The sequence below is a fragment of the Mytilus edulis genome, chromosome 13 (genome assembly GCF_963676685.1).
Source record: "Mytilus edulis chromosome 13, xbMytEdul2.2, whole genome shotgun sequence".
NCBI classification, from domain to species: domain Eukaryota; kingdom Metazoa; phylum Mollusca; class Bivalvia; order Mytilida; family Mytilidae; genus Mytilus; species Mytilus edulis.
Window position 1 is genome coordinate 27,218,104 of NC_092356.1, and position 27,526 is coordinate 27,245,629.

At 33.5% G+C, this 27,526-nt stretch overlaps 1 protein-coding gene across 4 annotated transcripts; it reads left to right on the top strand.

The window, feature by feature from the left end:
* Positions 1 to 126: 126 nt before the first annotated feature.
* LOC139502079 (uncharacterized) lies at positions 127 to 27,526 on the top strand. Of its 4 annotated transcripts, XM_071291427.1 has the most exons (5): positions 16,775 to 16,881; positions 22,269 to 22,347; positions 25,122 to 25,343; positions 25,696 to 26,175; positions 27,150 to 27,526. In XM_071291427.1, exons 2-5 carry the CDS (start codon positions 22,281 to 22,283, stop codon positions 27,179 to 27,181), a joined length of 801 nt encoding a protein of 266 aa, XP_071147528.1. In that variant the 5' UTR covers positions 16,775 to 16,881; positions 22,269 to 22,280; the 3' UTR covers positions 27,182 to 27,526. The 4 variants fall into 4 exon arrangements, with proteins under 4 accessions (XP_071147527.1, XP_071147526.1, XP_071147525.1 ...); XM_071291426.1 differs by lacking the exons at positions 16,775 to 16,881; positions 22,269 to 22,347; positions 25,122 to 25,343; positions 25,696 to 26,175; positions 27,150 to 27,526 and adding exons at positions 127 to 206; positions 4,791 to 5,105; positions 8,418 to 8,894; positions 10,353 to 10,624; XM_071291425.1 differs by lacking the exons at positions 16,775 to 16,881; positions 22,269 to 22,347; positions 25,122 to 25,343; positions 25,696 to 26,175 and adding exons at positions 3,398 to 3,492; positions 4,791 to 5,105; positions 8,418 to 8,894 and having other exon boundaries at positions 27,150 to 27,490.

Here is a 27,526-nt window from a genome sequence, read left to right on the forward strand (position 1 = left end):
GGGGTGGCCTTAAATGTAAACACATTACTTTATCGGGTTCTTGACATGAATGGTCTTATTTGATTCTATGCCAAAAACTCGTTGTCAAATCCAGTGAAAGTTCTGAACATTTTCATTTCGCTTCCGGGTCAGAATTCAGCACTTCATGATATTGACACAAGACGTCTAGCAGATTTTCTACACTTTCATGACTTTGGATTGTATTGGTAATTGTAGAATATGATAATGGTCTTCAAAATGATAATAAATTTACATGAACTTTCAATCACACGATACACTGATGTAAAAAAAATACAGTTGAATACTATTATTAAATAGATTTGCTGAAATGATCTAATTCAACTGTTGACTATCAGTGATTTTCTGGAAATCTGAAGGTTACACACAGTAACAAATGCGTGAGGTTCTATTTGGGGAATATTATTATAATGTGTTCTGAAGCCACCTCCCTCGTTTTCTATATTTTCTTTTAAAAGAGGGGCGAAAGATACTTTAACAGTCAGGGATATTTTTTTCATATCACTGTATTTGTAGACTTCTCATCTAGAAAGATCGAGAAAAAGACAAAAAAGTTACTTTTTTTATACTTGCATAAAAGACTGACTGACAAAGGTGGATAACTCTACCTTCAAAATTATAACAGTTATTTATAAGAAATACTTGAATACATATATATATTTCTACTTTTTTCACCAACTGTAAAAATTGCTTAGCTACAAAAACATCTTGAGTATAAAAAGCTGATTTAAGGTTCAACAACTTTTTTTTCAGAATTATGGCTGGTTTTTTTTTCGGGCGGGTGGTCGGTCGGGCGACTGCAGCCAAATGTTGTCCGTGCATTTACGCATGAACCGTTTAACCAAAGCTCTTCAAAATTTAGTATGTTGTTACTGACTATAAAATAGAGGTCAAGTTCAATAATGACAATACTTTACCGTTCATGAGTTATAGTTCTCAAAAGATTTTAAATGGCGTTTCAAGTCGTGTCCGTGCATTTGAAACAACGAACTGTTCAACCAAAGCTTTTAATATTTTAATATATATTGTTACTGACAACAAGATGGAGGTCAATTTCAATAATGATGATTTTTAATTTTACCGTTCAGGAGTTGTCGTGTCTGTGCATTTAGTAATAAACCATTCTACTAAAGCTTTTCAAATTCAAATATGTTGTTACAGTAACCATGGTAACTGATGACAAATAGGAGGTCAAGTTCAACATTGTTCAATAATGACGATTCTCGCTTTTCCTGTTCTGGAGTTATGGTTCTTGAAAGATTTCCAAATGGCATTCCAGTCATTGGGACCAGAATATTTTTAGAGAAAAACCATACCCCTCTTATGAAGTTAAATGACCATTCCCTTATTCATGATCTCTTTTAATTTTGTTGCCACTGATGTCCGACTGTAAGTCCATGAGTCTATCCAATGTATACTTGTAAGTTGGAACGTTATCATTCATACGAGTAATAATTCTTTTTATCTAGTTTTATCTCCTTTTATGGTACAAATATAAGATACAATGTATACGTAAACAAGTGATTGCTAGATTGCCACACAATACACGATTTCATATATGTATATTTTTTCTTTTTTTCCAATTTTGATGTCTAACAATAATTTCAATAACTTTTTTTTTTTTTTTTTTTTTTTTAACAAACTACACTATTAATAAGGGGGAAGAAGGGGAGGGGGGTCGAATATTCTTTATGAACAGAAAACATACACTCACTGAATCATTTCTTGTTTAAATGTTATCTTTTATACTACAGATTGAATATCCAGTGATCACTTTAATGGAGTGACACGTTGTCGCTTCACTCCGTTAAATACACACCTTTCTCGATTTCTTTTTTTTCCCGATTTTCCGATTTCTCGATTTCTCGATTTCCCGATTTCCCGATTTCCCGATTTCCCGATTTGTCAATTTTCTCGATTACGCTTTCTCGCTTTCTCGAGTTTCCGATTTTACATCGGAAAAATGAAAGGAGAAAACACTAAAACACGAAAAGGGGAAATGGCCACATCCGGCCATCATAGCTATCCCTATATTTTATTACTTTGTTTGTTTTATCATTAAAACGACCTTTTCTATTATCCTATTTGAAGAAAAATACTTTTCACTCTTTTATATACTTTTTTATCCATAATTTTAAAAAATGTTTTTTTTTATAAAATCTGCAACTGTTGAGACACCTTCTGAATCTAATGATATAGTAAACTTTATTTCCACATCCGTTCTTAGTGCTTTAATGTGTCGCATTCTAAACCGGAATCTACCTAGTCCTTTTCCTTTTCCTAAACGAGTTATGTACGGCTTTCAAAGATTATTCAAATATGCTTGGCTGCACTTTTACATGGATTATTTATTCAACTTCACCAGACGGAATTCACTTAAAGTTTTGCGTTTTGTTCGCTTCTGACCACAACCTCTGGCGTTATGTTAAGAAACATGCCCAAAATTGAGTAAACGTAAATGGTGAATGTTAATCCCACAAAAACAACCCTAGAATACCACCAAACAGCCTTATTAAAAGCACAAGATATTCAGCTCCCTCAAACTCTTAATGATCTACCATGACAAGGGGTGATGCGAGAGACTCAGTTGCCTTGCTTTAATACATATGAAATCAGTACGGAAATTATCAAAAGTGCAGTGATCGATCAGTATGCTAGAACCTATAACGTCAGGATGAAAATATCAACAATAGACTTTTTAGGATAACTTTTTACATTCAATCATGAATGTTTGCCATTTTCTTTTTATTGAAGTATTTTTATCTGTAATTAAATAATAAAACTAACCTAAAAAGTTAATTTTGAATAGCAATATGCCGGATGAACAAAAAATGTGCCAATCATTAAAAGCGTAAGGTTTAGTATAACAATTAAGAAAGAAAATTTTAAAATGTACAAAAATGCTTCTCACCCCAACCTGACGCTCCGAAGCTCTCGATCCGCGCCTGAACTATTATTGATAGTTAATCATCGGATATATTAAATTCTTTGAAACAAGCAGTGTTATAAAGCATAATTTGTTTATTGTTGAAGGCCAAACAGTACCTTATAGCTGTTAATTTTTGTGTCATTTAGTCTCCTGTGAAGAGTTGTCTTATTGGCAATCGTTCCACATCTTCTTTAATATATAAAAAAGAAGATTGGGTATGATTGCCAATGAGACAACTCTCCACAAGATACCTAATGACAAAGACATTAACAACTATAGGTCGTTTATTTGTAATCTAACAACTGTAACACAAATAAAATGAATTTTAATCTAATAATTTTAAACACTCAATTCAATAAAGACCTAGTTGTTAGCTACAGCTGGCAATTATTTATATATTACCTACTTAACATTTGATTACCAATGTTGTATCTTATTTTCAGATATATATATATATATATATATATATTAACTAAAGATGCATCAGAACAAAGTATTGTGTATCTTGGTGGTCATTGTTGTGTCAATCAACAGCGGAGTGTATGGTAATGTATATACATTTTTTATATAGATAAGTCCGTTGGTTTTCCCGCTAGTTATTCTTGGGGCCCATTATAGCTTGCTGTTCGGCGTGATCCTAGGCTCCGTGTTGAAGACTTTACCATGACTTATAATGGTTTACTTTTATAAATTGTGACTTTGATGGAGATTGTCTCATTGGCACTCATATCACATCTTCCTATTTCTATGTGGAGTAATAAATTTCATCGCTATTTAACGAAGTTCTCCTTTGATCTTGATAACTGATAATGTCCTTTCTTAGTGGAGTCGAGTGATGTGAAAAACTATCGCTAGAAGCAAAGGGCGCACGTGCTTGTTGTCAATGAATTTAACAACGTCGTCGTAGGTAAAATAGCGATAAACTGGTTATCATGGGTTGTCCCAACTCGACTTTGCTTTTCTCACTTTCGCCTTACTGGCTCAAGCAAGAAAATCAATCTCGTTTAGATAAGCAACGATAATCTATAACCAAATGAAAATAATATCTACCAGAAACCAAAGACGTGGATGTTAGTATCTGTAGGTCATCGTACGGCCTTCAACAATAAAGAAAACACATACAGTATCGTTAAACAGGACAATATGTGCGTTACGTGGTCGAAATATTCTTTTCGAGAACCTGTGCAGCCACTGAAAGTGAAATATACGTGAAAGGTTATTAAGTTTTTGCTACGAAGTAACTTAATAGAGAGGTTGTTAAATTTTCTTCGAAATAATTCATCAGAATAGGTTAACCAATTTAAAACAATTGATATGGTAGTCCTTAATTGTTATGAGGCGCTTTTCAAGTTTTGGTACTATGGTATTGCTCGGTGTGTAAGTGTAACTGCTTTTATGGTCTTGTTTTAATATTTGAGGCTTCCAGAAACGAAGACCGTGCTCTTGGTAACCATTTTGTCTTCTTTACAAAGACTATTTTCTGCCGACATTTGTTTATGACACATTTCTTTTGTATTAAATGCTTTATTTCATGAAAATAATAGGAGAGAGAATTACATCACTTTACAATGTATGTACTAGCAGAGCAGTAGCTTTTAACTGTACCAAAAGTTTTGTATCTAATCCCTGGTGGAACTGTAGAAATTCTGAAGGAAAAGCTTGCTGATGTCATTTTACCCCCCCCCCCCCCCACCCCCCCACCCCAAAAAAAAAACAAAAAAACAAACCACCAAAAAAAAACCAACAAACCAACCGACCCAAAAACAACAAAGTTAGAAGTAAAGTTATTTATTTTGAAAATTTGAAGACATGTACTGAAGATGATTTGCGAATATTTTACCAGGATTGGATTGGCCATGGAATTGGAAAAGGGAAGATGTCACATGTTACACCACGTGTTTGGCAGCAGTTGGCACAGGCGCAGTTGTTGCAACCCCTTTGGCAATATCAGCAGCAGGATTTGGCGCTGCAGGTATTGCTGCTGGATCGTTGGCTGCTAAATTGATGTCCATGGTAGGAGTTGTAAAGGCTGGAAGCTGGTTGGCATTTTTACAGTCGGCTGGAGTTTATGGTGTTGGAACAACTGGTAAAATGATATTGGCCTCGACTGTTTCACCATTGTGTGCAGCTATATGTGGAAGTTCGGAGGAAAGACAAGGTATATAACTAATGTATGCAAAATAAAGTTTATCAGCGAAAAAGCATATTTACAAATAGAAGTCATACATTATATTTTAAAACATTGCAAATTTGAAACTAGGTCGAGCACACATTTACGAGACTTATCTACTAACAGGTTGTATGATATGATTGTTGGTTACACATTGAACATCTATGACTTTCTTCGGAATATATCTGTAGGAAGTCAGGAATTTGACAGTTGTTTTTATCCGACGTAGTCGGTTATAGTTTCGGTTTGTGTCCTTTGAACCTAAGGACGCTTAACTATGGCAACAGAATACGCATGCTCGAAAATCCTTTCTGTGATTGGACAAAATGCTGTCATGGTGGGTGATTTGGTTGTGTTTGAAAAAACGTCTCGTTTATCATATCGTGATGGAAAGCAAGTGAAAAACTATAAATGTTTGAACTAGATCTTACAAAGATTTATATTTTTATTAAAATAATTGTTTCTCCAATAGCTCTTTGCATCCGTGACAGCTGTTTATTCGGGACAATTATATAATTTTTAATGTAAACTTTGTTGTACGAGCGTACATGACTTAGAACTCACCTTCGCATGTGAGATTTCCGCGGGGTTTTGGTGAACGTATACAACAGAAAGATACGAGGACCGAGAATACTGAACACAAACAGAGAAAACGTTATTTAAATGGTATCTTTGTGCTTCTGAAGGTTATCGAAAAGATAGTTTTAAACATATACTCAAATTTAAATACGTCGGATATCTTTTTTAAAGATAGTTCTTGTTATTCTTACTAAAAACGTAGTCTGAAAATAAACAAAACTTGCTCTGAAACTTATATAATGGCGTATGTCCGTGAATTAACAAGACCATGTGTATTCAGAAGTAGAACAAACAATAAAATTGAGAATGAAAATGTCAAAGAGACAACAACTCGACCAAAGAGCAGATAACGACCGAAGGACACCTACGGGTCTTCATTGCAGCGAGAAAATCCTGCACCCGGAGCGGGGCGATAATTAAAAGTGTACTGATATTGTGAAACAACTTTTAGGTACTTGTCCAAGACACACCGAACGCACAGATAGTCGTCACAGGTACGACATGGACGCGTCTCAAATACGTTCATGGGAAGTTTTTCCTTCGTAGCGTGCATTTTATCGATGTTATCTAACGCCAACATACGTTTCTTAAACGCCCTGTAAACGCATGTTTTCGTTCGCTCTAATCACGCTTAAAGCTCGTTGTGCACACGATACTGATATGATTGACAAGTTGAATACGTACAAAATTGCTAGCGTATTGGCAGCTTACATGTTTTTTTGACCACACCCGAAATTCGTCGTCGCTATACGCTGATGTGTGACGCCGGTATTACCGTTGATCTCATTACTTTGTATATACATGTTTAACTCACCGGGGCCCAAAGAGCCCCATGTGAGCTTATGCCATCACTTGGCGTCGTCTGTCGTCGTAAACTATTCCAAAAATTTTCTCCTCTGAAACTACTGTGCCAAATACCTTCAAACTTTAACTGAGTGTTTCTTAGGGTATATATAGTTTATAAATTGTATGAAACGTTTTGATCTATTAACAAACATTGCCACCATGTCCAAAAAAAGAACATACGGGTAAAATGCATTTTTTGGCTTATATCTCAAAAACTAAAGCCTCGATATCACCTTACCGGATAGCACGAACGGACGGCTTATGGATGCAAATAAAAGTTGTTCGTTGACAAAATTGTTTTCCGTTGGGAGTCCCTTGATGTACTGACCAAATAAAACGGACGCGTAACGAATGCATAACGGACAGACACCGGATATGTAACGTACGAGAAACGGACAAAATACCGGACAGAACGGATGTCGAACGTACATCCAACGGACTAGTACCGCATGAAACGGACACCTAACGGAAGCTTAAAGGATAAAGCGGATGAACAAGATATACGGAAAAATTAAAGGCGACAATAATAATACATGTAAATCGCATAAATATATAAAATGTTTCTGTGTAACTTGTTTTGGTTTGTTCTTCAAAATGCCACCAAAGAGCAGTGTCTGGCTGAATAAGAACTGCTTGATAGTGAAGACGTGTCCTTACTTTAAGATCGATTATGAATAATACGAATTTATGAACCTCAAGAAATCTGACATACCGATAATTGGCATTCCTGACACGAAGTTTTCATTTGGCATTTATCCGTTTCAGATCCGTTCATCAACTGTGTATCCGTTATACGCCCGGTAGAAGTCCGTTTCATATTCGTTCAACATCCGTTTTATCCCTTTAAACGTTCGGTAGAAGTCCGTTGGGGAATTTGTCTACCAGACCTCCAACGCATGTATAACGGACAAGTAATGGATACAAAACGGATGTGTACCGTTTAAAACGGACGCCTACCAGACTTTCAACGGACACTTCATCCGTTGGACGTCCGTTCAAAGTTTTGAACATTTGCAAAATTTTCTACCGGACAGAACGGACGTCGATGGATAAAATTTACGCTAATTAAATGGACATGAAACTGATATTGACTGACGTGTAACGGATAAGAACGGACGTCTAACGGACATGAACGGATTGAAAAAAAGTTATCTGATAGGCATTCGTTCGAGCTATAATTCGTTAAGGTGTGACCGAGGCTTAAAGCATTTAGAGCAAATCTGACGGATGTAGAAAACTTCATTCAGGTTAAGATCTAAATCCCTTGAAATTTTTAGACGCACCAGACAACCCATTGTTGGGTTGCTGCCTCTAAATTGGTAATTTAAAGGAAATTTTGCAGTTTTACGTTATTATCTTGAATATTATAATAGATTAAGATCAACTGTAAGCAGCAAACCTGTTCAGCAAAGTATGATCTACAAATAAGTCAACTCGACCAAAATTGTCAATTGATCCAATAAGGAGTTATAAGCCTTTAAGGACAATTTTACACATTTGGGTTATGATTTCTTACTTTAAAAAATCTTCTCAAATGAATCTAGGATAAATTTAGTATTTTATTTCCTTGTACGTCAAGAAACATAGCCACTAAGCCAAACATTGAAAGTATGGGTAAAATGCATTTATTTGCTTTTGAGGTACATGTATATAAGACAGATACAAAGAACATTTAAATGGTATTTTTATGCCAGTTGTTAATATATATACAGAAAAACAAAAATAATCATTGATGAATAATTGATTGAAGCACAAAAATAACAAGTGAGCGATTCAGGCTCTCGAGAGCCTCATGGTTTTAATCGGAATGATTCATTATACTGAAGTAGAAATTTTTTTAATCCTGTGTAACAAAAAGCCTCCTTTTTTCGTTAGATTTGAAATGTTATACCCATAGAATTGATGGAATGAAGGGCTTGGATGAATATCTGATACGAGCTGAACAAGTAAAGAATATAAAGCAGTGTGAAGATCAGTGCAACGATGATGCAGCTTGCAGGGCCTTTCGATATCTTCCAAGAAATAGCTTTTGCTTTTTATACAAACTACAGCAATATATTGAAGACGATATAAGTGAAAGCCAATTTTATGTAAAACGTTGTATTCTATGTTACATGAACGCAACGAAAAATGCCAAAGGACGTGATGATGAAATTCAAACAGTTTGGGAAGCGTCTTCTCTTAAGGAATGTGAGATTCGATGTATTAAAACTGACGACTGCGGTGCTGTTTATTTCGATGGACTGAGATGTTTTAAATTTAACACCAAAACAGAAGCAAAGGAGAATACAGGCACTGATTTTTCTTCCAAGATATGTGTCGAGTTCAGCGATATAGCACTTGAATATGATGGTAAGATTTGAATTAAGACTATTTACCCTGGATTTGAATAATAATGAAATCTATGAAAAAATTTAGGGTTAGAAGTAAAAATGATCTCGACAACAAGGCCAATTGTCTTTAACTTTTAGGAACTTTTGGTCCTTAATGCTCTTCAACTTCGTACTTTCTTTGGCCTTTTTAACTTTTGTTTTTTTAGAGCTGAACTGATGAGTCTTTTGTAGATGAACAGCGCGTCTGGCGCAAACACAATATTGGTATCTATGATGAGTTTAATTCTCAATTTTCATATGAGTTTTGTCTTTTGTTGGAGAGATAATTAAGATCCACAGTTCTTATATTGGTAAAAAAAAAAGTAAACAAATTTTTCTTTAAAAAATTAAATCTGAAAACCTTTAGATAATTTACTTGCCATGGGAGGACACCAGGAGCCGCCGACACCAAAACTAATTTTATATTGATCAGGTATCAAAGATGGTGCTTCTTGATTAGTGCTAGTCTATTTTCTCACTGATGTGCATCTCAACCTTTATTTGAAATTCGTTAAATCTTGAAAGAAAATGTGATACGACGTCTGGAAAAAAATCCTCATTCCGTATCGATTTACAGGCATATATAGCGTGAATGACGCAATACAAGTTTTAATGAGATATATATATGGGAAATCAAACTTTTAAGTGACATCGATTGACAAATTTCAGACATGTAAACTGAAATACTATTCACAGTCTTCACGACGAGTGGCAGCCCAGGCAGCCCAGGCTGGTAAAATTCCTCTCGGGCCTGTAAAAATCAGACTTACAGGCCAACAGAATCTAACTACAAAATTTCAAAAATTGAGCTGCGGGCCTGTAGATTTAGCAGTTCAGCGTGAAGACTGTATTCATGAATCAAGAGATGTGATATGTTTGAAAATGAGACTACTATCTAATAGAGTCCAAATTGCTTGGATGTCACCATGCAGTCTTCAACAATGAGAAAACCCATACTGTATAGTCAGCTTTAAAAGCCACGACATGACAAAATTTAGATAATTTCAAACGCGAAAACATTTTGCCTGATTTTTATGCCCCGCCTACGACAGTAGAGGGGCATTATGTTTTCTGGTCTGTTCCTCCGTTCGTCCGTGCGTCCGTTCGTCCGTTCGTCCGTTCGTCCGTCTGTGCGTCCGTTCGCTTCAGGTTAAAGTTTTTGGCCAAGGTAGTTTTTGAAGAAGTTGAAGTCTAATCAACTTGAAACTTGTACACATGTTCCCTATGATATGATCTTTCTAATTTTAATTCCAAATTAAAGTTTTGACCCCAATTTCACGGTCCAATGAACATAGAAAATGATAGTGCGAGTGCGGCATCCGTGTACTTGGGACACATTCTTGTTTACAATATAACGGAAAAACAATTACAACCGAAAGCGACCAATGCAAACTGATGAATTAAGGCTATCATTCATGTTTCTTTTATTTCTTTTTAGGTGACAAATACAAGCAGAACGGGAATAGCTGAATAAAATGGAGTAGTGCAAGATTATTGAATTTTGAAAATTAATTGAGGAGTAAAATGTGTTTAGAAGAAGAAATGTTAAAAAAACCAAGCTGATATATTTATTTTAGTTTTCTGATTTAATTAATTTAGATGCAAATCCTTAATTATAGTTAACCATTTTTTCTATTTTGACTAATTAGTATTGAATATTATTATTTGTTTATGAAACCATGTTAGATATATATTAAATATATTAATGTTTTAATTCTTTTTTCTAAGAGTAGTGAAAACCTTGGTTTTGTAAAATCATGAAATCCTAGATGAAGTTACATTATGTATACACTACGAAAAAAGAAATTTGAGAAATTCAGATAATGCTGTAATTCGTCTTTGAAATTAGACAACAGTATTGTATTGATGTTTCATTATCACAAGTCGATAAGGAAGACACATACCAAGGTAGCAAACTAAGTATGAGGATATTGCATGAACTTTAAAAGCACGGAAACTGTTGCGTTGATATAGTAAGTTATTCCTGCTACGCCAAGCACTTCTCGCCATATAAATCAACGAAATGTTAGAAGCCTGAAAAATTTATATGTAAATTTACAGAGCAGACCACACTTCATATATTGAAAAATCGGAGACGGCTAAAACATGTCTGTATTTGATCTAGTAGCAGACCTATCGTATTCAGATTCGGTTATGTAGACAAGACAAGACAAGACAAATACTTTATTAGAGTCTCACCTCAAAATTGACATACATTTATACATTAATAAAATAACAATAATTTTTAAAACAACATGAGCCACTCTAAAAAGAGTTATGAGAGACTATAAAAAAAAACATTTCTACAAAACACATTATTATCTACAATTATATAAAATACCTTTTCTTTTTAATAATAAATCATAGCAGATTTTGGCTAAAAAGTAACACACATTTTCATCAGTGAATAAAAATTTGAATTTATCATCATCAGACAAATTAACAAAATCACAATTAAAAGAGCTAGCATGTCTAAATAAAATAGCTCGTAAATCTGCATATACTGGGCAGTTAATTAACACATGTTTCTCATCTTCAATAATGTTATTTTTCTTACATTGCTCATTAAAACATAATCTATTGTCAACCACAATGCCTTCATATCGACCAGTTTCTATTCTCAGAGGTGCAACACCACATCTAAATTTAGCATATGCACTCTTATATTTTCCAGGCATATTAATACATAAATATTTTTCTCTATTAAACATTCATTTGCTTAAACATTCTATACGTTCGCAATTTACTTCTTTCATTGTACATTAAGTCAGAGTACCACTTCTCTTTATATCTACAAAAATGTTCATGTTCAATTTGTTTAATTGTATTTTTATCAATAGAAAAATCAGTATTACATAAAAACTCCATATCCATTTCTTTAAATTTCACATTGACTCTATGTATTCACCATTTGATGAGAAAAGAGGGTATGTGACTGCTAAGAAATGAGTAGTTATTACTAATGTTATTTCAACTGATCGGCCCGAGCTTATGGTTTGATTTGCATAGGGACAGTCTATTTGAAGATGTGTGTGATAAGGATGATTGCCGTTATATTTATTATTGAATTCTTATCACATATCAGTGTCACCAAACGAACATACAAAAGAACTGAGTGTATGATATGGGACGATTAACTGAACACTTCATTGCTGAGTTTATCCCGGAACTCCGGTCTATAGATGGACTCGTCTTAAATAAGCGAACTTCTCAAACCCCGCCCAATCAAGTGAAATAAATCTAGTAATAACAGTCAGAAAGTTGTTGAAATCATCACGATTCTAGTTTGAAGTCGTTCATCTGTGTCAATATCGACGAAAAGATCAAGATATGATGCATACCCTCTACTTTAGTTGTATCCATCAGCTCAAATTAGGGGGAAATGTAGGGAGAAAATATTAAAGTATTCAAGTTTCTGTACAATGTTTGGACTTGCTGTGCAAAGTTAAGTTGGTGAACTTTATTTTAAAATGATTCAAAATCATGTAATATGGAAGTTTTTGAAAAAATTCACTATCGAAATAATTTCTTTCGGGTTGGCAATGCATATACTACCAGTTTAGTACTAAAATGACATCAAATAATGGAAATGGAAAAATATGGACTAAATTTGTTGACCTTTGATATTATTTTTATTAATTGAAGGTACATATAGATCTAATAATATCGTTACTAGTCAAAACAGTGTTTAACAACATATAAGATATTATATAATCTATTCTAATATGACGTGCTTCTTTAGCTTTGTAAAGAAACCATACTTTATTATCCAATAAAATTAGTTTGCACATGCGTATATTGACTACGGCAGAAAAAAGAATTTTATCAAATTGGTATGCATTTAATGTATTCCACATACTTTTACAATGACAACAATGTGTTACAATTCGAAATTGACATATTTAACCTAGATACCGTAACGTCCATGTTGGCTGTTCCAACTTCAAAACCCCTCCCTCTGAAAAACACGTTTCATCTATCGTCTACTTGTTTACAAAATAAAATGGAGTATGCGAGAACAATCCCCTTAAAAATTGGACTTAAGGTAGAACATGAAGGACAGAACTACACAATTATTGACCATTACAACCAGAAACAATCTGTTCTACAGTATATTATTAGGAGTATCTCGTCAGGACAAACAAAAAGAGTATTCAGACATGAAATTTGTGATACATCAGTAAGTCAATGCTTGCCAGACTAACTGATGCCACAATACACAAGTTCGAGCACGAGAGCTCGCAATCGGACGACGAACTTTCAACTTTTGCTGAAGGAGTTTCTGACCCAGTAGAAGAACCACAACCAAGGTTAGAACCAGCACAAGCTTTAGAACCTGAACTAGCTTTAAAACCAGAACCAGCTTTAGAAATAGAACCACCCCTAAAGAAACCAAGGTTCAAAGAAATGCCAAGCAGAGAGCACATAGATATGTTGGCTCAGGCCAGAGTGGAAGAAACAACTAAGCAACAAACTGATTTGGGAGTGCGCCTTTTCAGAAGTAAATAAACTGACTCACATCACAACAATTAACTATTATTTAACGATAAAATATAAAATAAATTATAAGTTATTATTACTGTTGAAAAGGCATGTATATAATAATTTCATTGAAACATATGATCTAACGATAAAATATAAAATAAATTATAGGTTATTATTACTGTTGTACTGAAATGACAAAATTGTTTCATATTTCTGATAAAATGGATTGACCCTAGCAGGGAATCGAACCCCATTCTATAAAAAAATAGGCGTAATTACCAATTTACCACCAAGGTTTCAAATCCATTTACAAATGCAACAAGATTGTCACTCAGTTTAAATTTTAATCATCATGCATGAGAAAAACAAAATTCATTAGCAAAAAATATACGGTATGCATTTCGTGTGACGTACAACATGTATTATGAACTGCGAGTCGCGACAAGACTATTTACAAATTAGTAAACCAATAAAATAAAGAATAAAGGCCTTAAAACATCATATTGTGACATATACATTTCCAAATTTGCATATATTACAAAAGTGAATAATTACTTAAACTTGATAACATAATTTAAAAATATTAATTTAAATTTCAGGATGGTTGACAGAAAACCAATACAGTGACAAGTTTGAGGAACTTGAAAGCTCCATATTAAACGACAGATTATGCTTTTTCTATCCAAGCCTGCAAACAAAGAAAGGAACAGATTACTCTAAATCAGCATTAGTTGAAATACGTGCAGCAATATCCCGTCATCTCACATCTCCACCATACAACCGTAATGTTAATTTAATGAAAGATAATGCCTTCATGACATCCAATCATGTTATAACGGGAATGATAAAAAAACCCAAGAGAGCCGGCAAAGATGTTACGGTACACAAAAACCTGTAGCTGAAGGAGACATACAGCGTTTATATTCAAGTGGGGTTTTTAACACAGATTCACCAGCAACACTACAAATGTATGAGATGTAAACTGTCCAGTGGCAAGTTTTGATTTTTATTTAACTAAATTGAGTCCTTAATGTAATGCGCTGTTTCAACAGCCATTGCTTTATCCAAAACCAAATTGCTGGAATGCTAATCAAGCCATGGGGAAAAACAAATTGAGTCAAATGATGCCAAGGATGTCAAATGAAGCAGGCCTTTCCTACAGATACACCAAGCATTGTATAAAAGCTACTGTTGGTACTGGGCTGAAACGCGCCGGGGTCGATGATTTAACTATCATGTCAGTAACGGGTCATAAAAACATTAAATCGTTAGAAAGTTACGTTGCTGGACCGTCAGATGCACAAAGGCGTGCCCTTTCATCAACTTTACAGGGTGTAGCTACCGCAAGTAACAGTAATGAATCTGTGTCAACTTTACAGGGTGTAGCTACCGCAAGTAACAGTAATGAATCTGTGTCAAAGGGCCCCTCCTGTCAAGTCTCCAATGTCAGCACAACTTTATCGAGGAATCCTCTATCAGATATGAGCATATTTACCAATGCTACAATAACCGGTGGAACATTTACGATCAATTTAGTAAATAAAGACTTACCCGATTCTCCTTGTACGTCCACCGCCATTGACAACTAACTTGAAAATGTGCGTGTCGAAAATTGACCTCAAACATTTCAAAGGAAAAGACGTTGAATTATAACTTTTCTGTTATATTGTTACACAAATATTGTTTTAGTTAATAAATTTGTTAATTTATGTTTCAATTTAGAATTTTAAAATTAATACAACTTTGTGAAATTAAACTGGTTTGAACTAGTTGGATAAAAATCGACAGGGAGGTTGATGGAAGAGCATAAACAAATACCGTACTCTTATACGCAGCGAACATAGAAATTACCGTAATTGTCCTAATCAGAATCGAAATAATTGATGGCAGCTATACTTTATTGTAGTTTTAACATGAGTAGGCATTATATTCGTATTATTTTAGCCCTCGCTATCGCTCTGGCAAAAATAATCACGAATATAATGACTACCCATGTTAAAACTACAATAAAGTATAGCTGCCATCAATTATTTCTTAAATAACTTATGTTTTTCAACCATTTGCTTACAATATATATAGCGTAAAAACTTATAAAAAATATATCGCTTACATGTATATCTTTTACACTAAACGAGCGTTTTGCCATAAAGTGCAAAATTTGGCTAGCAATAAAACCAGGTTTAACCCTACATTTTTTTCTTTAGATGTCATGTACCAAGTCTTGAATTTTTAAAGACCGTCTTTCCTCATTTTTGTAAATCTAATGGACAATTCCTTTTAAGAACATACAGAAAAGCATGCTGTATACCGTTTTGAACAGATTTGTTTGGAGCCAAGATATTAAAAGCAAACAATGTAAGTACTCAGATTTGCTGTTCCATGTAATGTTCATTGAAGTCTAGCCAAAACATCAACTATGTCAAATCAAATATTTTTGTATTAGGCATTATCTGAGTCGTCAATATTCCATATTCGTTTACCATGTTTACAAGACACTCGAAGTAGTACGATTCACGTACAAAAACAGTAATATTTGAAGCTGATTCGGCAGGAACAAAACATGTCAATCGTGAGGGAATGATAGACATTTTACAGTTTATTTTGTCTATGAAAACGGACTTTGGTTGATCAATCAATCAATCAGTTTTTCAACTTATGAATTCTGAATTTTATCAGAGACCTGATTGTTTTGACCAATATAACAGTGTCCAGTTTAGCACATGCTCGGGCGTAGTCCGCAATGGAATTGATAATTATTTTGAATGTATGTTTCCAAATAATTGGTTTCAAATAATACAAATAATTCAAGTAGATAAGATTCCATCCACCACCTATATATGGTACTTTGATTTTGTATGAATCAAGATACTTGATACTATTAATTGTAAGTGATTGGAAAAATGTTAACAAAGCATATATGTAAATACTGCTTAATAGAAGTTTAGGTATTGAATGCTTATCTGAGGAAAACATGCCTTACGCCTGTTCCACGATGAAAGTTAAATATTATACATGTTCCTTATTTTATTAAAATATGGATTTTAAAATAGAAAAATCTTACAAACATTCAAGTTGTACAGTGATCAAATTTAATTTTCAAATAGACTAAAGTATAAGTAAAGAAAAGAAAAGTAAAATTAGTTAAATTAGATTGATTATAAATGAAAACACATATAAAATCCCTAAAATAATATATTGCCCTGCATTTTTGATTTTGAAAAAAAGTTGTGGATGCAAACAGTAATATTCAGTTTCACTAATTTCATAGAACAGTTTCATTTAGCAATTTATTTTACCATATTGCTACATATAACTACCAACAAATCATAAACATGCTATTTCTGTGAAGGGGTTTTCCCATTTATATATAAATAAAAAAAACATCAGAGCGCATTTAGAAAATTTAAACTTCCGTCTCGGACTGCATTTGTTGTTATGTCCTGCTTGACAACAGTGTACATTTTCGATATTTAACAGGAAAGGTAATTTCTGCACTTTGTTATTATTTTCATTTTATGCATATTATCATATATCCTACGTAAAACAAACTAGATACAATTAAATACTGCCCTAGTATTTGCTAAAGACCAGACATCGATAAATGTATTGAAATAGAAGCCATATAATACTTGTGTTCTGGAAATCAGACTTAAAAGTAAACGAAGCGTTATATTAAATGTGTAAATAACAGAATAGGGTACAATTAAAACCGAGTGAAACACATCAACAATATAAAGTCAACAAAGTAATCACATTACTCGGGAGCATGAACAGGTATTTTAAATGCACATTTTGTCTGAATTTGTTGTACACACACATATGATACATGCATGCATTGCTAATGTATTTTAGGTTTAAATACCATACTATATATAGATAGAGATAATTTGTGAAAGTAATTGATGATAATACTGATGAAATGTTTGCCGGTAACTTCATCAGATGTCATAAGATCGTCCAAAAGCCTGTACTTTGCCGTTTAAAGTGTATGCGTTTTTCAGTTTTGCCATTTGATAATGGACTTTCTGTTTTGAATTTTCCCCGGTGTTCTTCATTTTTTGTTAATTAACTTTTTAAAATTATTTACGAACTTACAAGAAATCCATTAAACTCACTGTATTGGTAAAAGGAAATTTCTTTCCGAGTTCTAAGTTTATTGCCATCGTACAATTAATCTAAAATGTGTCATCGTATATGATACACCTTATATGTGCCATATGTGGAGCAGGTTCTGCGTACCCTTCCGGAGCACCTGAGATCACCCTCAGTATTTGTTGAGGTTCATGTTGTTAAGTCTTTAGTTTTCTTTGTTGAATCATGTATATTATAACTTGTCTGTTTGTTTTTTTTAATTTTTAGACATAGCGTTGTCAGTTTATTTTCGATCTATGAGTTTGACTGTCCCTCTGGTATCTTTCGCTCCTCTTTTACATACATATTGACCATGTTGACTGAAGACTTGCAACCAGTTTTAACAAAAGTACAATAACAAAAATCGACCACGACGAGAACCTCTGGTTCTTGTAGATTTGCTGATTATAATATTCACTGAAAAAGTTAATCGTTTCAATAAAAAGCTTGAGGAAAACCATGAACAGCATATTGATTAATTAGTATATGATGATATTAATGCTTAGCTTATCATAATTACTGCGCAGAAAATAGATGATGGTTGAGATGGGCTATTGCTGTTATGTATTATACATGTTATAAGACCGTTGGTTTTCCTGTTTGCATGGTTTTACACTAGTAATTTTTGGGGCACTTTATAGCTTGCTGTTCGGTTTGAGCCTAGGCTCCGTGTAGAAGACCGCAGCTTTACCTATAATGCTTAACTTTTATAATTGTGACTTGGATGGAGAGTTGACGCATTGGCACTCATACCACATCTTCATATATCTATATATCATTTGATGTCATTTTTATTAAATAGAGTTACTCTTTTTCTTTTAGAAAAAAAGTATAGATACATTTTGTTAAGGAATTTCGCTCCTTATTTTCAAAATAACATGTTTTTTTTCAAAATGGGGAGTATATAATCACGGAACATTTAACACGTCTGACTAAAAATGTATGTCCAAATTGATGCAAGTATTTAGTAAGTGTTCGATACCAATAACAAAATATTGTAAGTCCTGTATTACATCCTATTCCTGGTATTAAATTGTATCCCCCTTCGGTCCATTTATGTTGCATTTCTGTAAATATTGACAATGCAATTTCCCATAGGAACTCCTTTTACGGCTAAAACTGTACCACTTTTACTATGAAGTTTTGAAAAACAATCTTCTCCTAGAATTAAAAGTTCATATGCACTACAATTTTTTCAAAGGTCAAAATATAGGACTGTTCGGCATATTTTCAACGTGTATATGCCCTGAACTTTTCAGAGTTTTATCGTTAACTAACACTTATTTCCTGAACCAGCCCTACCTCGAATTAAGGGTTACCACGGATTAAAATGTAAACAATATGCACATGTATATTTACTGGTAACATTCCCAAGTTATGTCTCTATGAGACTGAACACAGAGAGCATAGCTGGGAACCAGTATGTAAACAAAATTAATTTCTATGCATATTCTAGATATCCCCCAAAAGAGACGTGGTTTTTGAAATAGCTATATTTACAAAGTGCAACCTACAAAATTTGTAAGAACATCTTTTAAATCTTTATAAAAATTAGTTACATGGTTTTGTTAGGAACTATACTTTAAAATATGCATTATATAGATGCTTTATTGTACTATGTTTAGATGTTGACTACAAATTATTTTTGAACGAGCTTACATGTCATATCAAATATATTTGTTATTTAATCAATGATATCAACAATTAGTTCTGAACAATTTGATAAAAACGGTGTAAAGTCCATAATGTTTGCTTTTCTTTTTAGTCCCCTAACGACGAACTTGAAGGGGACTTTATGTTTGTCTGTCTGTCGGTCTGTCTGTCTGTCTGTCTGTCTGTCTGTCTGTCTGTCCGTCTGTCCATCCGTCAGTCTAGCATATCAGTTTTCCACAGTTTTTTTTACGTCGTTCTTGAACAATATTGTTTTAGATATTGATTTGATATTTGGTATTATCAGATTATTACATGGCATTTTTCATATTGCATGTATTATCAGCCCTAGGTTCAATATCAGCCCAAGAGCCGCATGGCTCGAGGGCTGATATTGACCGAGGGCTGATAATACATGCGATATGAAAAATGACAAGTTATGATCTTTTTATCATATGCTTCAACAATGGAGAAAAATAACAGATTCATATATCGATCCTTTTACTTGGTTTCCAAATAGAAGTTCAATGATTGAAAAGTTTACGGACGTCGGACCCAAATTTAGTACATTCGATTTCAAATCTTTCTACCATATGCCTCAACAGAGGAGAAAACATTTTTAATATGGACGACTCGACAAACCAAAAAAAAAACCAAACAAACCCAACAATATATATAATTAACACTGTTTGGAAAAGTCAACCTTTTCAAAGTAACTTTCTAAATTATGTTTGAAACTTATAAAGAATATATTTATTCAATAATTTGTTTGTTTTTTTTATTTGTTTTTGTTATTATTTTACACAAATTACTTCTCAGTATCTAAATAATTGTTTTGTACACTATTTCGAAATGTTTTTCACTGAAAACGTAGCATTGAGGTGTATTTTCCGGAATTTGCCGAGTATCACCGGAATGCCATGTGATAACGTTACGGAAAGGCATGTGATAACAATCGAAACATGTGATAAACTTTTCATATCAGCCCGCTAAGCACCAATTCGAAAAATATGGAATTTACGTTAATTTAATGCTATTATCATACAGTAAAATTCATATGTTATTTAGTCTAAGTATATGATAAATACTTTTATCATGACAAGTTATAGACGAAACTCCAATTTTGGTCCGGTATGATTATTTCGTCCAAAGTTGTGGTATGTATCTTATGTTAGATTACTATGTTAAACCATATTTCTGTACACAGGGAGATTAATCACTTTTTAAGGACATTGTATTAATCATAAATTATATTTGATTTTTTTTATATTTTCTTTGGTAAACTGTTTAAAGAATTTTGTGGCAGGTTTATTTGTTATTCTATATAAACTAATTTTCTGAATGCTTTACCTATATATTTTTTTTATGAAGTGAAATCCTTTGTGGACATTTTATAGATAAGCTGTAAACCTATATTAGTTTGTGACAAATGAAAGAAAAAATATATGGAACTATCAATTCTATTTGACTATAACAGAAAATTGATCTATAATGTGTAACATCTGTCATCATAACTTATTTTAGAGAACTATGAATCATATCTAATGTCAGAGTGTTTTCGGCACTCTTTTCACCAAGCTTGAATAAATTGATTGATAATTGGTACATAGTTTTATCATGACAAATTACAGATCAATTCAAATGTTTGTTTCGGGCTGATAATTTTGTGCACAGTTATGTTTCTTACACTTAGAAAAATCACTCATATAATCAGCTTTCCACACTGTTTTAGTCATGCTTGAATATATTGACTTGATATTTTCTTTTTGTTTACATCATGACAAGTTATAGAGCTAGTTAGAATTTTGTTCCATATTAATGAATTTTTACCCGGTAGGGGACTATGTATTGCTATGAATGCTTGCTTATTTCATTTTTTGTCGAGCATGCGATTTTTGTCGCAGAAAGCTCGACATAGGGATAATGATCCGGGGGCGGCGTTGGCGTTAACTAACTTCTTAAAAGCTTTATATTTTAGAAGGTTGAAGACCTGGATTTTTCATACTTTGTATATAAATGCCTGATGTTACGGAGTTTCCGTCTACCACATGTTCATTGTCCTTTGTCTCATTTTCACGGTTCAGTGATTATATGAAAAATAGTTACTATTGTGTAATGTTAATTTCTCTCTTATTATGAGTAATATGATAACTATATTTCGCATGTGCGTACCTTGCAAGGTTCGCATGCCCGTCAGACAGTTTTCACCTGACCTCGGACCTCATTTCATGGTTCAGTGAACAAGGTTAAATTTTGATGGTCAAGTTACATATATTTCAGATAGATCTAGTAAATTTAATGTATGGCAGGATTGTAAGGTGTACATGTCCAATGGGCAGGTGTCATCTGACCTTGATCTCATTTTAATCGTTTCGTGGTTATAGTTAAGATTTTGTACTTTTGACTGTTTGTCTTATACTGTATGCCATTGGTCTGCTATATTTGGTGTATGGAATGATTGTAAGGTGTATATGTTCAACTGGCAGGTGTCATATGACTCGAACTCATTTTCATGGGTCAGTGGTAAAAGTCAAGTTTTTTTTAGTTTTGGTCTTTTTTAAGCACCATTTATAGGCATTATGTTTTCTAGTCTGTGTAGTGCGTCGTTCGTTTGTTCGTCCCTTCGTCCGTCCGTTTGTCCCGCTTCAGGTTAACATTTTTGGTCGAGGTTGTTTTTGATTAAATTGAAGTCCAATCGACTTGAAACTTAGTAAACAAATTCCCTATGATATAATCATTCTAATTGTAATGCCAAATTAGAGATTTTATCCCATTTTCACGGTCCACTGAATATAGAAAATGATAGTGCAGATGGGGCATCCGTGTACTGGGGACACATTCTTGTTTTTATTACTATAGGCAATAGGTCAACTATATTAGTTGTATTGAATGATTGCAAGGTGTACATGTATTTTTCGTTTGGTTTATATGACCTTGACATCATTTTCTTCGATCATGTTAAGTTAATATGATAGTTGTGTTATAGCTTTTAATTAGGACTATCAAAATAAGATCAATGGTTAGTTTAGAAGGCGAGACATTCAGTGTGTGAACTTTTGTGTTTTACAGATCTTGCACTTATTTTCAGATAGTGATACAGATGTTACTAGATAAAGCATTGTGGATTTTAGCATTCAATGTTGTGTTACTAACCAGTGAAGTGTATGGTAAGGTATATTGTGTTTTTTTTTGTTTTTTTTGTTTTTTTAACTTTTTTGACAAATTATGAAAAAAAAGATAGACGATGTTAATATATGTATATATTGGTGTGAATCATAGAGCTCTTGCAAATTCAAATGTCTTATTGAAGGTCGACGGCATATACTGTTTATAGTTGCAAACATTAAGAGATTGTTATTTTTTATAACGCAATTTTGTTAATAGAGTGTCTATAGAGTATCTTTTAGTCCTAGTATCTATGATGAGTTTATTTATTTGCCAATTTGCTTTTCTTTGTAAACATATTTCTTTATCATGATAAAAATTAAAACAAAAGGTTGACTGTTAAACCCAATTTAAAAAAATTAAAATTGAGAATGGAAATGGCGAATGTGTCTAAGAGATAACAACCCGACCAAAGAGCAGAAAACAGCCGAAGGCCACCAATGGGTCTTTAACACAGCAAGAAAATCCCTTAACAAAAATATGAACTAGTTCAATGAAAATGGATATCATATAAAACTCCAAAACATTTAAATGAACTAAACTAACGGGAGGGATTGTGCCTTATTTTCATATGATGAAGACATAATCTTTCAATCAGTTTAATTGAGGTCTGGACCTGGCATGTCAGTTCACTGCTAGTAGTCTGTTGTTATTTATGTATTATTGTCATTTTATTTATTTTCTTTTGTTACATCTTTTAACATCGGACTCGGACTTCTCCTGAACTGAATTTTAATGTGCGTATTGTTATGCGTTTACTTTTCTACATTGGCTAGAGGTATAGGGGGAGGGTTTAGATTTTATAAGCATGTTAAACCCCGCCAAAATATTGCGCCTGTCCCAAGTCAGGAACCTCTGGCCTTTGTTAGTCTTGTATGATTTATAATTTTAGTTTCTTGTGTATAATTCGGAGTTTAGTATGACGTCCATTATCACTGTACCAGTATACATATTTTTAGGGGCCAGCGGAAGGACACCTAGGGGTTCGGGAATTCCCGCTACATTGAAGACACATTGGTAGCCTTCGGCTGTTGTCTGCTCTATGGTCGGGTTGTTGTCGCTTTGACACATTCCCCATTTCCTTTCTCAATTTTAAAGTTATAACAATAACAGGACTAACAAAGGCCAGAGGCACCTGACGGGACAGGCGCAAACACGAGGCGCGGTAAACATGCTTTGTTAGATCTCAACCCTCCCCCTTTACCTCGAACCTTATATGTCTGTTTATTTTGCTCTCACATTGTGTCAATATAATGAAATTCTATGCTACTACCATACAATCGTTTATATTACTTTTTTCTGAAGAAAATAAATCTAACACGTATAAATATAGCAGCAACTGACATACCTTAGCCGTATTTGGCACAACTTTTTTGAATTTTGTATCCGCAATGCTCTTCAACTTTGTACTTGTTTGGCTTTATAAATATTTTGATATGAACGTCACTGATGAGTCTTATGAAGACGAAACGCGCGTCTGGCGTTCTGATTTATTAGTCCTGGCACCTTTGATAACTATTTGCACCACTGGGTCGATGCCACTGCTGGTGGACGTTTCGAAATTGACGGTGGCAACTCTTCAACTACAGTATTGTTATTCCGATTATAATGCATTACAAAAAGAAAAAATACAATAAAACTTGAAAAAATGTCTAAATTTGACAAATAGAAAAAAATCCGCAAAACTTCATGACTGATTTTGGCATAAAGACGTCATGGCTAAACGTGACGTCATACAAACGATAACTTACAAACTGGTGGTTATTACGTTACCTATACACTTCAAACTCGGATAAAATTACATTAAAACGGTGAATTCAAGGTAGGTGTTGTTTTATTTTCGATAATATAGTAGTAATCGAACATTTGTTGATTCAATCAATTCAAAATGGCGGGTCCCTCCTTAGTAACGCCTGGTCATCTGTGGATTTGACGGCAACGTTTGCCAATAAAAAAAGTTGTTACATCCAAATTGCATTAGAATTATCTTTTTACGTGAACATTCGTGTTGGTCAAAATCACTGAAAAGGCAATCCAACGACTCAAACACATAATAAACACGAAGAGCTGATCAATTTACAGATGTGTATTCTAATTGTCAAGCTCTAAATTGTTCCGAGTCTAAGAGTTGCAATTCTGTAAATGTATACAATGCTAATACCCATAGGAACTCCTTTTGCGGCTTTAACTTTGCTACTTTTACTAGGAAGTTTCGTGAAAAATTATATTACAGAAAAGAAAGTTTAATGCACTACCATTTTATTCAAAGGTCAAAATAAAGGGCTCTGCGCATATTTTTAACATTTATATGTCCTGAACCTCTAACAGTGTTAACTTATACTAAGATTCTATACTACCCCTACCTGCACTTTCGACCTCCTAATAATTAAATTTTAGGCGCTACCATTGTTTTCTATACTGATAACATTTTAAAGTTATGCTTTGTGAGATGAAACACAGAGATCATATCTGGGAACCAGTACAAAATTAACATATATATGAATATTATATATCTCCAAAAAGAGGCGGGCTTATGAATGAGTTGTATATTTACAAAAATCATATCTAGATATAAGAGGTTTGTTTTACATAATATGTATGGCATTTACCTGGTCCTTCGTTGTTTCACTGTATCCGAAAAATATACAGATTTCATGGTTATTGGCAGGTTACTAAAAAAAAACACCAAAAAACAACTCGAAATTTATTGATCATATGTTGTGAAAAATATATTTCTATGGGCAGCTAGGAATACTTATTTATCATATTTTACCAGGTTTAGATTGGCCATGGAATTGGACAAAAAAAGATGTCACATGCTTTAACACGTGTTTGGCAGCAGTTGGTACAGGTGCAGTTGTTGCAGCCCCTTTTGCAATAGCAGCAGCAGGATTTGGCGCTGCTGGTATTGTTGCTGGACCTTTTGCTGCAATGAAATTAGCTTCGTCTGTTTCACCATTGTGTGCAGCTATGTGTGGAAGTTTAGAGGAAAGACAAGGTATTTTCTTATCAGAGTATGTTACAGTACTGATTACAGTGTGTGAAATGAAGTTTATCAGAGAAAGCACATATTTACAAATAAAAATCATACATATCTTTAACACTGCAAAATGAAAATTTAACTCTGGCATACATTTACGAGACTTATCTGCAAAGATATTATGTCATATGATTGTGGATTATACATGGAACATCAATGACATTCTTTGGCAAATATCTGTACGAAGTCAGGAATTTGACATGCAGTTGTTTTTCATTGGTTGAGTTTGCAAGTTTTTATATGAACTTCCCTATTTGAACTAACCTTGTAGTTCATTAAAAAAAATTGTTTTAAATATTTTTTTTGACAGATTTGAAATGTTACACTCATAGAATTAATGGAATGAAGGGCTTGGATGAATATCTGATACGAGCAGTACAAGTGAAGAATGTTAAGCAGTGTGAAGATCAATGCAACGATGATGCAGCTTGCTGGGCCTTTCGATATCTTCCAAGAAATAGCTTTTGCTTTTTATACAAGCGTCAACAATATATTGAAGACGATATAAGTGAAAGCCAATTTTTTGTAAAACGTTGTATTCTATGCTACATGAACGCAACGAAAAATGTCAAAGGACGCGATGATCAAATTCAAACAGTTTGGGAAGCGTCTTCTTTCAAGGAATGTGAGATTCGATGTTTTAAAACTGACGACTGTGGTGCTGTTCATTTTGATGGCCGGCTAAGATGTTTCAAATTTAACACAAAAACGGAACCAAAGGAAAGTATAGGTACTGACTTTTCAGCAAAGATATGTGTAGAGTTCAGCGATGTAGCACTTGAATATGATGGTAAGATTTTAATTAAGATTAGTTACCTTGAATTTGCATAATAATAAAATCTATGAAAAAAATAAGGGTTAGACGTAAAAATGATCTCGACAACAAGACCAATTGTCTTTAACTTTTAGGAACTTTTGGTCCTTAATGCTCTTCAACTTCGTACTTAATTTGGCCTTTTTAACTTTTGTTTTATTACAGCTGAACTGATGAGTCTTTTGTAGATGAACAGCGCGTCTGGCGCAAACACAATATTGGTATCTATGATGAGTTTGCTACTTATTCTTCATATGAATTTTGTCTTTTGTGGGGGAGATAATTGACATCCACAGTTCTAATATTGGTAAAAAAAAAAAATTTTCTTTGAAAATTAAATCTCAAAACCTTTTGATAATTTACTTGCAGTGGGAGGACACCAGGACCCGCCAATACCAAATCTAAATTTAAATTGATCAGGTATCAAATATGGCGCAAGTGCAAGTCTATTTTCTTACTGATGTGCATCTAAACCTTTATTTGAAATTTATGAAAACTTGAAAGAAATTAAGTGTGATACGACGACTGTTAAAAAACTCCTCATATCGTATAGATTTGCAGGCATACATGGCGTGAATGATGCAATACAAGTTTTAATGATATATATGGGTAATCAAAGTGACATCAATTGACAAATCTCAAACATGTAAACTGACATACTATTCATGAATCAAGAGATGTCATATGTTTGAAAATGAGCCAACAATCTAAAGATTGCTTGGATACATGAATCACCATACATTCTTTAACAATTAGAAAACCCATACCGTATAGTTAGCTTTAAAAGCCCGGACATGACAAAATGTGAAACATTCCAAACGTGCAAGCAAATGGCCTGATTTATGGCAAAATAATAAACGGAGAAACACATGAAACAATTATAACCGACAGCAACTAACGCAAACTAATGAATTAAGGCTATCATATATGTTTCTATTATTTCATTTTAGGTGACAAATACAAGCAAACCGGGAATAGCTGAATATAATTGAACATTGTTGAATAGTTAAAAATTGTTTGATTTTGAAAATTAAATTGATGATTAGAACTTGTTGTGAAGGGGAAATGTTGAAACAACAAGCTAATATATTTATTTTAGTTCTCTGTTTTGTGATTTAATTAAGTTTAGCTGCAAATCATGCATCATGGTTAACCAATTTTTCTATTTTGACTAGTTAGTATTGAATTGTATTTGTTGGTTTGTAAAAACATGTTAGATAAATGTTAAAAACATTTCTGTTTTAATTCGTTTTTCTTATAGTAGTAAAAATCTTTTTTTTTGTAAAACCATGAAATCCTTGATAAATTGCAGTATGTATACACCGAA